The sequence below is a fragment of the Macrobrachium rosenbergii genome, chromosome 40, assembly GCF_040412425.1.
Source record: "Macrobrachium rosenbergii isolate ZJJX-2024 chromosome 40, ASM4041242v1, whole genome shotgun sequence".
NCBI lineage: Eukaryota > Metazoa > Arthropoda > Malacostraca > Decapoda > Palaemonidae > Macrobrachium > Macrobrachium rosenbergii.
The window spans coordinates 12,938,206-12,953,923 of NC_089780.1; the positions used below are offsets into that span (position 1 = coordinate 12,938,206).

At 37.0% G+C, this 15,718-nt stretch overlaps 1 protein-coding gene across 1 annotated transcript; it reads left to right on the plus strand.

The window, feature by feature from the left end:
• The first annotated feature begins 238 nt into the window (after positions 1-238).
• mus304 (mutagen-sensitive 304) lies at positions 239-15,713 on the plus strand. Its single transcript, XM_067083113.1, is given in 8 exon segments — positions 239-371; positions 3,213-3,340; positions 5,281-5,927; positions 5,930-6,776; positions 7,946-8,082; positions 10,364-10,573; positions 11,674-11,847; positions 15,510-15,713. Coding segments are annotated over 7 exon segments (2,187 nt in total). The 5' UTR covers positions 239-371; positions 3,213-3,221; the 3' UTR covers positions 15,563-15,713.
• The last annotated feature ends 5 nt before the right edge of the window (positions 15,714-15,718 follow it).

A 15,718-nucleotide genomic window follows, 5' to 3' on the forward strand; every position in this document is an offset into this window, starting at 1 on the left:
TGCCCATCTGAAAGGCTTTGTACCAAGATTCTTGATTATTAAGTTTTATGTTACAAAGTGACTTTGTAAATAGTGGCAGCGTATATCTACACTTTAAAGGTGTTAATCCGAGTATAAAATCTTGTATGATGTGTTTGTGCATCTGATAGGTGAAAATCTTTAAAAAAAACTTAATCAGCATCCCCGTCTGACAAGCTTTAAACTATACTAAATTTCCTGCGTAAGAAAAAAGAAGAAGAGCGCGAAGTGGAAATCAAAACAAATCCGCCAAAGGTATCGCCGAGAGTCATGTAATCATCAAGTTGCATACCAAATAACCAAGTGTTTGAAAGTTGTTGCTGTTCGTATTTACTTGGAAAAGACACATAAAGGTAAAATGCCAATAAATGACAGCATTTGACGTTTGTAAATAGACTATATTTAAGATGACAAGGTTAGGTCACCCTTCGGGAAATTTTGACAGTTTACCGATGTTCGTTATAGACAAGTACTGTTTATTGTTTGTTTATGTTTGTTTTTTTACACAATATTTCAGGCTTTTCAGGCGAATTTCATATTTATTAACAGAGGAAATGCTAAATATCTAATTAACCTTCTACAGCCTCCTTTAAGCTAGGCCGAGCCCGGTGATTTTCAACCTTTTTGTCCCCGTGGCCCATTTTTGGCATCCCCAAATACTCATGGCCCACGGGCCTTCAGGACTGTGCAATGATGATAGAAATATTATAAAGCATTTTCAGAACACTTTACTATTATTTTACTAGCCTGCATTTACTGTAAATGATTTTTCACTTTTTAAATACTCTTTTGAAGATGTCCGTGGAATGCCGCCCCTCCCCCCCCTCAGAATTGAAAACCACTGGCCTAGCCTATAGGCTATCTTATCTAACAATACAGGGTTCCCTGTTGTGGGAAAGTGTGGGTTACAGGGTGGGGAAATGCCGAAAAGGAGTGAAAAGTAAAGTGAATTAACCTCGTTTAGGATAACAATCCTTACCTTATTAACCTGACCATAAAGGTATAGTTTCTCACTGAAGTTCACTTAAGCCCATTTAGTTAATAGTAGACTGGGGGGGCGGGGGCAGGGTTATAATGAATTAACCAAGTAGGCCTATTTTGCAAGTTAGGCCTATTTACTATGGGGCTTTCAACATAAAATGCAGTGTTAGGGATTTCAGGGTTTACTGCAATGAACGGGATTTCGGTAGTAGGTAGCCTTATTCAGAGGGAAAATGACGTAACCAGACTGTGTTTTACCTTTACCTGACAAGTCCTAATTAATTTTGTATGGGTCTGGAAGGATAAGTATTCGGGGAAATAAACCTCAAAATCATTCAAATCCATCTAATGAAAACCCTCCAACCGCATTTCGTAGGTCTTATTCATGACCCCTCACTCTGCATTCCACCCTTGTTATTTAGATGATTGTTATATTTTTTAAATCTCATCCAAAACTATCAGAAACACTATTTCACCAGTTTAAGAATGAACTCCGTGATTGTAAACTAATTAAATAACTCACATCGTGCTGTGTCAGGACTTTGGCAATGAGGAATAGTAACAGTCGTTCACAACTTTAACTAAAGAGTAAATGCATCTCAGAATGAGTAACACAGTGGAACCACATAACACATAAATGAACCAACAATATTATGTACTAAACCAATAGAATTATGTTATATGCAGTGCCTTACATATATTGATGTGAGTTGCACCAAATGGTATGGATGAGAAGAACAGTCACTGAAAAGGGCACCACAATGAATATAAAAGATCACCTGATGGTGTCTGTTAGGCCTATTGATAATTTTCAATGATTGTTGCATAGAAGAAAAATTACCTTAAACTGTACAGAAAACTCATTAAAATAAATCCCATTTTGATAAGTAATGATGGTGATGCAGTATAAAAATACGTACCATGTGTACAGCTTTATTTTTTGTGCCCAGCCAATTTATCTTAGGTGTATTATTATACTGTACATTGTACAGTTACCAACAAAAGCCACAAATTACTTTCCAAAATCTTTGGGTACAAGCATAAAGACAAACCTGGGTTATGGGTGGTTTAATGGCAGAAAATAGTATCTTGCAGCTTCAGCTAAAAAGTTATAGTTTCCACCTCAGCCATTTTAAACACTGGGGTTGGGGCAGCAGGGAGCAAAACATTATGATTTAGAACAATTTTTTATGATTTGCCTCCTCAGTAGATGATATAGCTGCCTTAACAAACATGAGCTTCCTACCCAATATGGTGAAGACAGGATCCCCAAATTTTCCTAGATTGAGTTTTCCAGATACAAAACTCACAGAGGCTCAGGGCTTTAATAGCCTCTGCATCCGTATTCCAGGCTTAATAGGAGGTTACAGGGGTCATTTTTCCTTTGTTTGTTACTGGAGACATGGAAAATGACACTATTGAGGTGGCAGTAGAATAATGCCATTTAGTTCTGAGAGACAATTCTTCCACCGTCTGAGTACATTTTCCATTTAAAAGGTGATGATTTGTATCATATGAAACAAATATGAAATTTCCAAGCACTAACTTGTATTTTTCCTAGGTATACATATCAGAGCTAAGGGAGAAATTGTTGGGTCACTGACAGGTTAGTGAGCAGTAAGTAACCTCCCACTCTGCTACCTAATACGTGTTAACTGCCATGTTACCAAGCTTCAATAATTGTTTCCAGCGTGTGCTGGGCAATATTTAATCTGGGAAAAATATTAAGTATTTTAAAAATGTACATTTCTAAATAATGTGCTTTGAAAGAAACAAACTCTATTTTTCATAAAAGCCTTTTGTAAGTTTCCCACCTCTTACCAGTGCTCTCTACTGAGAATGTGGATCAGTGGGTATGTGCATAGAACTACCTCAAATTTATTTTTATCTACAAACAAAAGTATGTGGTATTTGAGCAAATGAAGTCAAAAAAAGTTTGGCAATTTATAATGGATTTATATGAAAACAGTAATTTTGTTCTTAAAAGATCTCTCTCTCTCATTGGTATGCTGAAAGTTGTTCATTATTGCTTTAGATACTCTGTTCTACAAGGTCCCTTATGATAACATTAACTATGTATGTATGTAGCCAAAGATGTGTTGGAATATCCAGGCAGTTTTAATCTAGGAAAGCTGTGACACTTGTATGTACATTACGTGATGTTTTTATTATGGAAAGGTCTTGTTGTATGATAATCAATTTTATATTTTCAGGTATGCAAAATGCCTCGGCAGCAGGGGCCTCCAGGTTTCCCCTCAATGGCAGGGTTTCTGGGGGAAAACCCAGCAAAGCGACTGAGAATGCAAGAACCACAGAAAGAAAAGACCCTTACAGATATGAGGTAGGAATCGCGTTGATTGTTTGATGTGACTAATTCAGTGTGGAAAAGTGTTGGTACAGGAAACAAATCTCTTACTTTATTTATGCCTTGTTAGCAAGGCCCAGTACTGACTTTATACTTGAAAGATAAGCAAGGTAGAGACTTACTGGTACATGGGATATTCTGGCACTGGAGAAGTCTTTTCTCCCACCTATTGTGCAGTGGTTTAAGCACTGCATTATTTATCTTAGGTGATTTTTCTTTGATCTTTTTGATTATTTATCTTAGTGAATCATGTTTGTTGTCATTATTGATATCTTTTTGGCATTTGACAGGACCTGGTATGACAATGGTAGGTTAACTTTCTGCTGATGACTACTACTTTCTAAATTCACTTCTAGTTTTTTGTCAACAGTTTTATATCATTTGTTGATGGAGCAACATCTAGTCTCTTTTGCATTATTAGTGGTGGAGTTCTTTCATTTCTAGTGGTGTTCCTTATTCTGTTTCTTGCATTTTCTTTTCCTTCTCCTTAACAGTTATGTCTTCCAATCTTCCCAGATAGTTGTCTTCCAATCTTCCCTGATAGTAATCATGCAATATATAAAAGCCCCAGCTGAGTATTTATACTAAGATTGTTTTTTCTTATCCATTATCTTGTAGCTTTACATAAGATTGAATAGTAAAGTGTTTAGTTCTCTTTGGACTGTTTCATTATCTGGTATGGGTACTGCCTCCTTTTTAAATTTTTGGTACCGATACAAGTTAGAGAAGTCTCCTTTGACCAAGCCTGCTCAGGCAGAAGTAGGTAAAACATTAGCACTTGAGACTAGAAAGGCACGAAAGATTTTGGTACAACGTATTCTAAAGACAGATCATTACAGGAGGCATTCTTGCCCTCACCTTAAAGTAACTGCAGCTGGAAAAGTTCCTATAGAAAAGAGATCCAGATGACTCTCCAGCTGTCTAAAAGAGAAACTGAAAGATATAATTTAACCTTAGATTTAAATTTGCCATAAAAAAAAAGTACTGGGGCAGTTAGGATGTATGACCCAGGGGTGGTTTAAATGTGAATTACTGAAGGCTTTGCTTTAGCGTTTATGGAAATTTCTTGGGTGTCCATGTGTTCATATTCAAGTGTAGGGCAATCCAAATCTGCCAGCCAGGATATGGCAATTTCTGATTGGTCATCTATTGTGAATTGAGAGACCAAGCCCTGGAGGTTGTTTCATAATTAAGTCTCTGCAGTTGCATCTGATGAGGTATTTGTTGGTTGTGACTCTCCCAGATGCCTATCCTGTCGTGGATTCTGAAAAGGTGTTATGGACCTCCAATGGTTGTTGGATCCAGACCACTTGCAAGTGGTATCCATCAAACCCAGAGATTCACAAAGCTCTTTTTACTATGCTTAGCCAGACCTTTTCTATCCCCAGGTACTCCTTTAACCCACTGGAATCTTGCTTTAGCTTGCATATTATTTTCTCATCCTTCCATTTAAATTCTGTAGTCCCCTTTCTTCAATCTGACTTTCCACCCTCATCTCACAATTGTTTCACGGTGCAACTGCGAGGTTTCCCTCCTGTTACACCTTTCAAACCTTCTTACTGTCAATTTCCCTCTCCCAGCTGAATGTCCTCATAGGTTCCAGCTCTTGGTCTTTGTCCTTAATAATATATTCCTTTCCTCCTTCCATTTGAATAGTGGTTCAGGTCAAGTTATATAAAAGCATGAGGCTGGGAGTTGCTGTTGACTTTCCCGTAATTCATCTGTCCTCAAGACTTCAAAAGTTACAGGGAATTGAAACTGTAAATTAAGGTTGATCATGATTAGTATGTTTGTAAGGAAAATTTAATGTTAAAACCTTCACGAAAAGAAAAAATTAAATTTATAAAAAGAAACATTTATTAAAATGACTAACTGTATTTGTTTTATAATTATTTTCTATTTCATTGCTGTTTCAGCAAACCTGAAGCAGCGGATGATGAAGTTTGGGAAGAATTGGATGAAGACGTTATGGAAGAATGCATGATTTTAGCCACACAGATGTGTACTACTGATGCAGTCAAGGACAGCAAAAAGAGAAACGGTTCTAATCATGTTTCGGAAACTTTTAACATTTCCAAGAGAAGCGAGAATGGTGACTTACTAGAGGATAGTGGTTTTTCAAGCGCAAGAGGCACAGCCCATGAAGCTTCTAAAGGGTTTGGTAGGTCAGGAAAAGGCAAGAGCTCAGATCATCTTGCAAATAAATCCTTTAAAGGTAATGCATATGCAAGCAGATTCGATGATTTTGCATCAACCTCGGATTCTCAAAAATTAAATGTTACCAAAACATACCAGAATTCTGGAAGAGTTTACAATTCCATTCCTATAAAAGGGAATAATGTCAACAAGGGGACTACAGTCGTTCAGCCGAGCACCAGCAAAGATGGCTTCAGAAATGAATCTCAAAATGTATCCAAATGGAACGAAAGTGATGTAGCAAAGCTTCAGGAAGAGATTCAGTTGAAACAGGGTGAAATATCTGTGCTAAGATCAGAACTGAAAAGGAAGGAGACAGCCTTAGCTGCCGAGAGATTAGAAAGATGTAGTATTGTCGATCAAGCAGAAAAAGAGGCAGAGAAAAGGCAGCTTTGGCTACAGTGGAAGCAGAAAAGAAAGTAAAACAAGCCAACAAAATGGTAGAGAAACTTCAAGATGAACTTCATTTCAAGAACCGGGAAATAGAGGAACTTGAAGGCCAGTGTCGGCGCTTAGAGAAGCAGACTCAGCAGCAGTCATTTTCACCATCTCAGAAAAGCAGAAAAGAAATTTCAGCTGTTGTAAAATCTCCTGGAAAGCCCAGTTCTAGTTTCAAAAACCATTTTGATTTCAGCACGTCTGTCAGCAAGAAGAACATGGGAGCACAGACAGAGGTGTTAAAAGAGAATAAAAAAAGGCCAAAGTTAGAAGTAACTTTTCCAAGAGGCAGAGCTCGCTTAAGTCGACAGATAGTCTGCTTATTTTCTAACGATGCCTTAGAAAGGTTCAGCAAGTCATCCGGCCACTCTGGTAGGTGGGCTCTTAATGACGAATGGAGAAATATTTTAAGCCAGATGGTTTTGGATTATGAAGATGGTGACAGTGTACAAAAGCAGTTGCTAGCCCTTAGTATTCAAAGGCTTGAAGAAGTACACACCATGTTTGCATCTAACAAAGTTGATGGTTCAAGATCACCTCCAACAAATTTTGATCCAGTTGATTCGTACGAAGGTCTTGTAGTTCCTACCCTTGCAATTTTGAAATCTTTAACCACCACTCAGTGTATGGATATGCTACAGAAAGCCATTCAAGTTGTTTGCTTACATTTACTTCAGATCTCTTATAGAGATGTGATCATTAATGATCATACATGGTCTCTTACTCTACAAGCTTTAAGTCAGCTATCAAGAATCACTACTCAGATTGACAAGACAATGTAAGTGCAATATAGTGATTATATGTAGACCAAGGTAGAATTAATATTACTGCAATTAAAAAATACTCATAGTAGCATGTCTTCAAATGGAGAAACAAATCCACAGTTATGTAAATGTACATATATTTAAAAAGGTAGATCTGTACAGATAGCTTTTGGGAATCTGCACAGATTCATTTTTAAATATATGTACATTTACATAACTGTGGATTTTTTTCTCCATTACTGCAATGTTATAAAATTAAAAAGTTCCTAAGACCTTTCTGTCAGTATTCAGTAAGTTTCCATGTATTTTTACACATATACAAATGCCTGTATTACTTTAGCTAGTCATCACTGCTTCTACTAATTGAGTTACTTATATTTTTTGAACATGACTGAACAAGAAGATCTTGGCATCTGTTGTAAGTAAAGAGGTTTTAGTATGAATGAATCATATTTTGATTTGGTAAACTGGATGTCACGTGCTTCTTTTGCTGTGTTTTTTCTTTGTATTTTTCACTTTTAATAAGATATTTCTTTAAGTGGTCATTTGTTATTTATGATGTTTGGTTGTCTCGGGCATTCTTTATATGGTCTGTTGGATGTACTGTTCATTCTGTTTTGTCCTTGGGTGAATCCATTCTCTTCACATGACCATGGCATCTGCTTGTTATCCTCTGTCATTTTCCGTAATTTGTTCTCCATCTGTTGAAATGGGATTTTTGTGATAGCTTAAAAGATTGCTCAACAATCAAAATTGATATATTCATACCACATTCACATGTCCTGGCTGCTTCATAATACAACAGAAAAATTGTTTTGCTTTTTGAGCATAGTCTGATACTTCCACAGTGTGCTGAAGAAGGCATGTCAAAAGCGAGAAATACACAAGGTCTTTTATTTGAAAGTTTGACTTTTCGATAAACTTAATGGTGCACAGGCCTTGGTTCTTGTGCCCTACATTGGTGATGCAAAGATAACACCTCACATTAGTTTTGTGATGGCTTGGCTCAGTTCAAGGATGGTACTGCATGAGATGTGTTTACAGTTCTTGTGAATTCTTAGTCAATATATATATACACATATATATATATACATGAGGCCTCTTGAAATGTAATATTGTGGATTTTGCAAAGTAATTCTTATTTGTGGAATATTTTAAGAATATTTATTTTACGTATTTTCAGATGTGTTTTGTTAGCAGAGAAATTGAGAGACTTTTGCAAAAATAACTGCTCTGATGAGAAGCTTATGTCATTGCTACAAGTGCTTCAAGACTCGGCACATCATAAGCACTTCACAGAAAGTTTATGTACTAATGAAGGTATGTTGTAGGGTGAACATTGAAATTACTTTACCAAATGTTACCATGTTGCCATGTTGTTGGGAGTCCTTTACAAAATGTCAGAAGTGAGTAGGTCTCATCCAGCACGGGTCTAGTTTTGGAGAACCTATGGTGGCTTTTCCTTTGGGGTATTAGGTTTTTTCAAGATGGTTTAAGTCATTCTGCTCTGTGATATCATACTTCTGTCTAATAAGGCATTTCTACCTGTTGACCTCTGCTAACTTTAGAGCATTTTCAGAATAATGATCACTTGATATGCTTATAGCTGCATTGATATTTTTGGGGGCTTTAGATGTATAACTTTCATTTTTGTGGTAATCTTAATAATTTAATGCATAAAAAATATTTTATAATGATCAAGGCTTGCAAAGATGCGTCATCATTTGTGCACTATATGTTATATGGCGTTCAGTGTATTTTCATGTTCTGTACAACATCAGCTTTATAAACGTTTTTATATTAGGCTTTACATTTCATGAAGTTAGACTTAAGTTCTTTGTTTTCTATTTTGTTCACTTCCTGCTTGAACCCCTACTAATCTTTGTCTTCATGTATCTGGGAAATTCATGGTTTCCTCAGCCCTTTGACAAATCTTCATGTTTCATCTTCCATGTGTACTGCTCTTTGGACCAACTGATCCTCATCCCGTATGTCCAAATCACCTGTGTCTATGAGATCTCAGGTATTTTTCCATCCTGTGTAAACCACATCTTTGCCATTTCCTCATTAGTTATACAACCTTCCCTCCATACTCCATCTAGGAATATTTACCTTCTGTTGTTACACCTTTTCGAAACCCCCACTTTCCTTGTAAGTGCCCATGTTTCTGCTGCTTAGCAACATTTGTAACAATGCTACCTCAAGAGAGAGTGATTCAACATTCTGTCTGTCAGTGCACCATGACACCAGCCAAGAGAAGGAAGTGACTCACTTCGTACTCAAAGGATGGGCACAGACTCAGGCCAAAAAGAAGTCGTTAGATGCTATATCTCCCTTATCGTAGTCTGCCAGTGATGTATCCTTGTCAGCAGCTTTTGTAGGGTCATTTGTGGGGTGAGAAGTGGGACGCTGTGATAAAGAAGCACTAATCAACGTCCTGTCTCCCACAAAGAAGGACCAGAGACTTTCAGATCTGCTGTACCTATTTTTGTTCCTGGAGATTATGGTCCGGGACTTTGTGGACAAGCTGACTTTAGTGGCATCTAGAATGGCAATTTCAACATGGTCAGTGCATTGTCTGTGTCCAGGCACCATAAAGAACCCAACAATAGTTGTCTCAGCCAGGTTTGTCCCTGCATCAGAAGAGTAAACTGCAGGGGATGCCTGATTGCCTTCCAGGAAGTAATATTAAAATATTGTGCTAACCTGATTAGGCATTTTATATTACAGAATCTGGTTCCCCACAGCCTCCTGGTTCTAACTGCAACTTGAGAGGTTGTGTTTAGCAGTGACTGCAATGGACAGTTACCCATTTGTAGATTCAGATTTTGTCTTAAATGATCTTTATTAGTGGCTGAACCCCAGTCACCCATTAGTAAAAGTTCCATTGGTCATTTTCTTTATGGAAGTATTGAAGTTCATCAATGCTTTGAGTCATGGTTGGGGAGCACACGTACCAGACTATCAAATGACAGGAACTGTATTGTCACGGAACAGGCAGCAGCTTTTCATCTTTGAGTCAAAGGTTGTCTTCTTAGCTTTCCAAGTATTTTTTCCTTTCATTGCTTGAGAGGTTATAGGTTTTATGAACAGCGTAATGACAGTGGCTTACGTGGTAAATCAGGGTGGCACAAGATCCAAGATAATTTTTCAGTTGGCAGCTAAAATATTCATGGGTGACATTGGACTTAGGCATATTTCTAAGGGTTGTTCAAGGAAGGCAACATGTTAATGGACTGTTAGTAAACCCAAAGATCTGCAAGATTCATTGGTCTTGTTAATCAATCTTAGTGTTGTTTTCATCAGGTGCAATGCTTCAATGATATTTTAACAAGACTGGAATCGTCAATATGTGAAGCTTTTATTAATAAAAAAATTCATATTTTTGTTTGCTTTGATTTAAGGGAAAGCTGGACACAACATGGAGGTTTGTTATCTGTAAGACTGTACTTTAACTTGGATTTAAGAGAGAAACCTCCCATGCATGCCGTAAGATAGTCGTTAACACCCAAATAATTTTTTTATTTAATTTTATTGTGGGTAATTACTTTTATTACATGAAAAGCCTTGATTATTTGATTTTGTATATTTTTTATTTCAGGGAATTGCTTTATTGGTGCATTGTGTTCTCTCATAAACCAGCAGGAAGGGGAACACTTGCTGATTGCTGTTGCTGTACAAGAATGGTTAGCTGTAGTTTTTATAGATGCACCTCCATGGGTGACTTCAAAGTGTTCTTGTCCTTCGAAGCTTCTTGCAGTTGTACTTAAGGAAATATATTTTGCTGTAGACACCATTGTATCCAGCCAAGGTGAGACATCATGTAGTTGTTGATGGAAATTTATTTTTGAGTTCTTTTACTATTTTACGTAGAGTATTAGATGCAAGAACAGTGGTTCATGAATGTTTTTTATTTTCATTATTCTTAATACTGTATGCTTAGAGTCCTAAGGAACAAGGTGGAAGGACATTCACATCATTTTTAAGCTCTGATAGACTAGAATGCTCATGTGGAGAAAGGAAAAAAGTGCAGTGAAGGAAAGATTATAACTAAATATTGTACTTATAATGTTATATCTAACAGTATGAGTTTGTTCCTATGGAATACAAACCATCACTTTTCATGAAGGAGTATCCTTCAGTACAAGCTTGAAGCAGTCACTGAACTTTGTAATAGGGTGGGTTAATGGATGGTTAATGGGGTGATTGGGGGAATACTCTCACTCACCTGCCATCACCAAAACCATCCAGCAAGGACATCTTGCTTCACTCCTGCTACTGCTAAAGGGAACTTGTGTTTTTGTGTTGAGTGTTTTGTTTACAGAGGAAATAGTGTCATTTACAAAAGTGTGAGGGCATTATTAAGTTTACTGAGCCCTCATGCCCTCAGTTTTCGTGGATCACCACCATTTCATACTCAGTTTTAGGGGAGAAATTAACTCTGTTGTAGGGGCAAAATTACGAGCATATGACTCCTTAAGTTATGTTAAGTCTTGTATGAGAGTATAAAACAGAAAGTCCTACTTTTTCAAAATTAAAATCTTCCTTTATAATAAACTTTAGTTAGAAATTTATTATTAATTAATGATTTCATTATCAAAACCTAAGAAAGATCCTGTTTGATAAGGGTCATTATCATCATCTGAAACTTCCGTTTTTGAATGTGTAAGGAAAATGAGCTGATTCATGTTTAAGTTTATCCTAAATGATGGGTTAGTATAAAAGAATTTTAGTCTTGAAAACTTGCATTTTTAGATATTTCCATATTTTCACATTTTCCATGATTAAACTTCCGTACTAATGTGTTTTGAAATAACTTCGAATATTAGTAGAAACATGTTTATGACTTCAGTTAATTTTGCTCATAGCTTCCTCAGTTAATCTTGCTAATAGCTTCCCTCTTATTTGCAGATCGAGGCGAAAGTACTTTAAGAAGGCTTCTGATTCCAGCAATAAGGTTGCTTCATAGCTGGTCAACAAGAGACTCGTTGTGGTGGGAAAAGATTGCTTGCCTTCCCCAGTACACTGTTGTCATGGGTGCAATCCTCAACAATGCAAAAACGCTGAAAGCTGACAGACAAACAGGTTAGCTAAAAAAGGCTTTATTCTTATGAACGGCAAACCTTATACCTTACTAACACCCTTTGTTTTTGAAGAGAGACTGTCAAATCATTCAATTTCTTTCTTTTTATATACAGCTGAAAATCCTTATGGACAGAGCAATGGACCGTAAACCCAAGAGGGGTGCAAAGAGATATTAGTCTGTAAAGAGATACAAGCTTAGGAAAAGATGGTAAATAAATAAGCATAAGGAAATAGAAAATAAAACTAATGCAGAAAGCTGGAATTAATTTACTCCTCACTTAAACATTTGGAGGTCAGAAGATTCCACAACTGTACTAGGCAAACCATTCAGCATTTTACTTGTAGCCAAGATAAAGATGATGTTAGAAGATACTGATTGTTTGTAGAGACATAAAACATAATGCAACAACATGCAGACAGGAGCAACATACTGAAATGAACTTGAGATGCACACAGAAACCCATTACTGGAGCCTAAAACAAGACACAAGAATTAACAGATTTTAAAGCCCTTAAATGATCAGCTGGCTTTTGATTAGGTGTTTGCTGTTCTACAGAGCACTGGTTTTCTTTTCAGAAATGGTCAAATTACTCAGTAGTTCCTTCACCATCATTGAAGGACATAGTAAATCTTTATAATCAGATATCAATTTTATTTACAGATCTAGCTCCTAGGATTTTATTCATTTGTTTTATTCATTTTTTTCCTTCAAAGTTTAATCTATCTTTTGTTCAAGAATAAAAATTTTGTGCAAATGTATTTATTGGAGTGTATTAATCTGTATAAATGTAATGCATATTAAAATTATGAGTTTGTACACATTTTAAAATGTCCCAGCTCTGATTGACTAGGTCCCAGTCTTTGGTTTGAATTTATATTCCAGTCCTCTCCTTCAGTGAAGCTCTCATCCGCTATGGTGGCTGGTAATAGTTGGATTTCACAAAGTGGACCAAAATAGGTGTACACTTCCTTTTAAATGCAATAGAGAGTCATAGGTTTTTTCAGAAAGGCAGCCTCAGCACACCAAGCATCCAAGTACAAGAATCTCATGGATAACCTCAATCATGGCAGTGTTTTGTAGGGGGAGAAATGCCTTGGGCCTCATACCCATGAGGATGATGCTCAGGGAAGAATCTGGTTTGGATCAACAGGCTCTTCAGTTTGGAGCCATTATCAACACAGACAAGCTTGCTGACAGCATTGAACATGTGATGGCATGATTTCAGTAATTACTAGGCTTCTAAACTCAAAGCTGAAGTTTGCAAATACTGTATTGTTGTTCAAGCTCTAGCATGATTACCACCATTGCAAAACAGGCATTGGATCAAGGCATTATGTATCATATTCCTTTGGTTTAACTTTTAGAAAGTGGACATCACTGAATGTTTCCTGATTGAGTTCCCAGCCAAGTTAACTACAGGAGGGCATTTTGAACAAAGCTAGCAGTCTTTTCACTGATGAATCAGGGTATTGTATGTCTCAGAGTGACTTGTGGTTTCTGTGGATTAAACTCTCCTTTTGCACCATAGGATCACAAGTTGGCTTAAGTTCAATTCATCAAGGTGTTCACAGATGATATGGACACGATTGGGTATTTCCTTCTTTTAGTAACACAGATATGAGAAGTATCATTAAAAAGGAGCTTTACAAAGGGGGTTAACATTTTCTCCCTATAAAGAATAACAGATAAGTTAAAGCTAGATTTATGAGGTGTTGCCCCAAACAGCAAAGTGGTCACAGTAATGTCTTGATTTTCACTGATGATTGTCTGGTGTTTTCTTGCCCCAAACCATAAGTTTGATGTGAAGGTAACAGCTGCAGCCTCAGTAACCTTCAGATGGGAGGTTGGATGATATTTCTGTAATTATAGTGTGTTCAGGAAAGGACTAGAGTTAATTTTCTTTGCTTGTCAATAATCCAGTTCTTTGCTTAAAGTGTAGCACAAAGTTAATATTGTTCCCCAATTCATTCATGTGTGAATGGTATCTGTCTGTTGTCAGATCTTTCTTTGGAATTATTCCTTTAGATATCTACAAAGACCTGTGGCTCGTGTAAGGATGCCCTTGATGAGCCTGTTCACAATATTTCTGATTGTCTGGTTCCTGCAGTATTGTTTTCTGCAGCTGGGGTGAGCAGCTTGGTCTCTTGTTGCCACATTGCAGTCTGAGTACAGTCTGATCATCATCACAATTGTTGTTTCATATTTAGGTGGTGCAGACAGGCTTGAAAGTTCCAGATTGCCCCAAGGTTTTGCATGACCTTCCCTTTATTGCACTGTTTAAAGTGGCAGATTTATTCTTGCCGGGAAGAGCCTTCTGGATACCCCCTCCCACTGGCTTCTTGGTCTTCCGTAGTCCTTACATCTTCCCTCAAACAGTTCCAAGGACTTTCTTGAGCCTCTTGAGTTGCTTCTTGGCTATGATGTTCATGGCCTTATCCTGCTCTTCTCATGAAGTTTATCTTCTCTGCCCTGTTGAGGCTTGCATGTTGTCTCACAAGATGATTGCCTCTTTCCAATCCTCTTGCTCTTGTCCATCCCTTCTTATAAGTTGTTGGAGTAAGCCTTTCTCTCAAGACTTCTCTTTTGTGTCGGCTTCAGCAGGTTCCTCATTAGATTATTGAATGTCCTCCAGGAGAGCCTCACACAGCTCAAGATCAGTTTCCTCAATGTGTGTGCACTCTCCCTTTTGCTGTTAAGTATAAACAGGAGCTCTGTGCTATATTTACGGCAGGTCTTTGACCTCAGCGCAAGTTTCTTTCATGTGCATTTAGTTGAGTGTGTGACGCACTTTCTTTAGTAGTTTCTTGTCAAGTCTAGTTGTTGCTATGGGTATTTCAGTACAGGCTAATGGATTTAGGTCATTCATTCTCCTCTTCATTACTTCATCATTTTTGTTTTTTTAAACATGTTTGGTGCAGGCACTATCAGGTTAGATCTTTTGTTGCACCCATTACTTACTGAAGCTACCCGGATTTCAGAGGTCATCATTACTTCCACTTCAGTCATGTGAGGGGCTTAGACTGTTTACATATAGGTGTACTTTCTTTTCAGACACTCGTGCTGCTTCCTCCCTTTGAAAATGTGATTCAGGCATAATCATGATTAATGGATTTGTATAACAAACATTAGTTTTACACCTAAAGTTTTTAAACAAATTGTTACTGTAGTCTCGATCTTCAGTGCTCTCCTTCCACACCTTCATTCATCCAGATGGAGTTTGGCACAGAGGAATGAGAAGAATTGCCTTACAGATGTGTGAGCTTAGCATGAACACTAGACTTTTCTCCTGTTAATTTTTCAAGTAGATGAGACCAGGTCTAATTATGCCTGATGAGTTTGTATAAAAACTTGTTTTATTGTAAAAACATTTATTTCCATATTCTGCCATTTCTCATCCAGTTTTACAGACTGGGTTGTTATTAAACAATCTTATTTGCTCATTCTTTTGCATTTTGAAAAAAGGTTTTTCGTTGGTTGTTCCTCAGTTGATTTGATAAATTTTCTTTTTGTCCAGAGTGACAACAAAATCAGAACACATTTTTAATTGTAAATTTTTGCTAAGAACCTTATGACATTTTTATCAAACCTCTTTGACAACATGTGTGGCAAATTCCTTAATTTTGAATGAAATTCATACAAAAGATATTTCTTCTCTTTACAGTTGATCTGCTGTGCGATTTGTATGAATTTGATGACAAAATATTTGAAAGCTGAGTCTATTTGAGGATCATTTGACAAGTGCCAGCAGAGCATGCTTTTGTATGTAGTTTTTGGTATTATTTATGTTGCTTTGTTAAAATTTGGAATTGTTTATAAAATTTTTGGAATTTTTTATTGAATTTTAAGTATAAAAGTGGAAAAATCATGCCC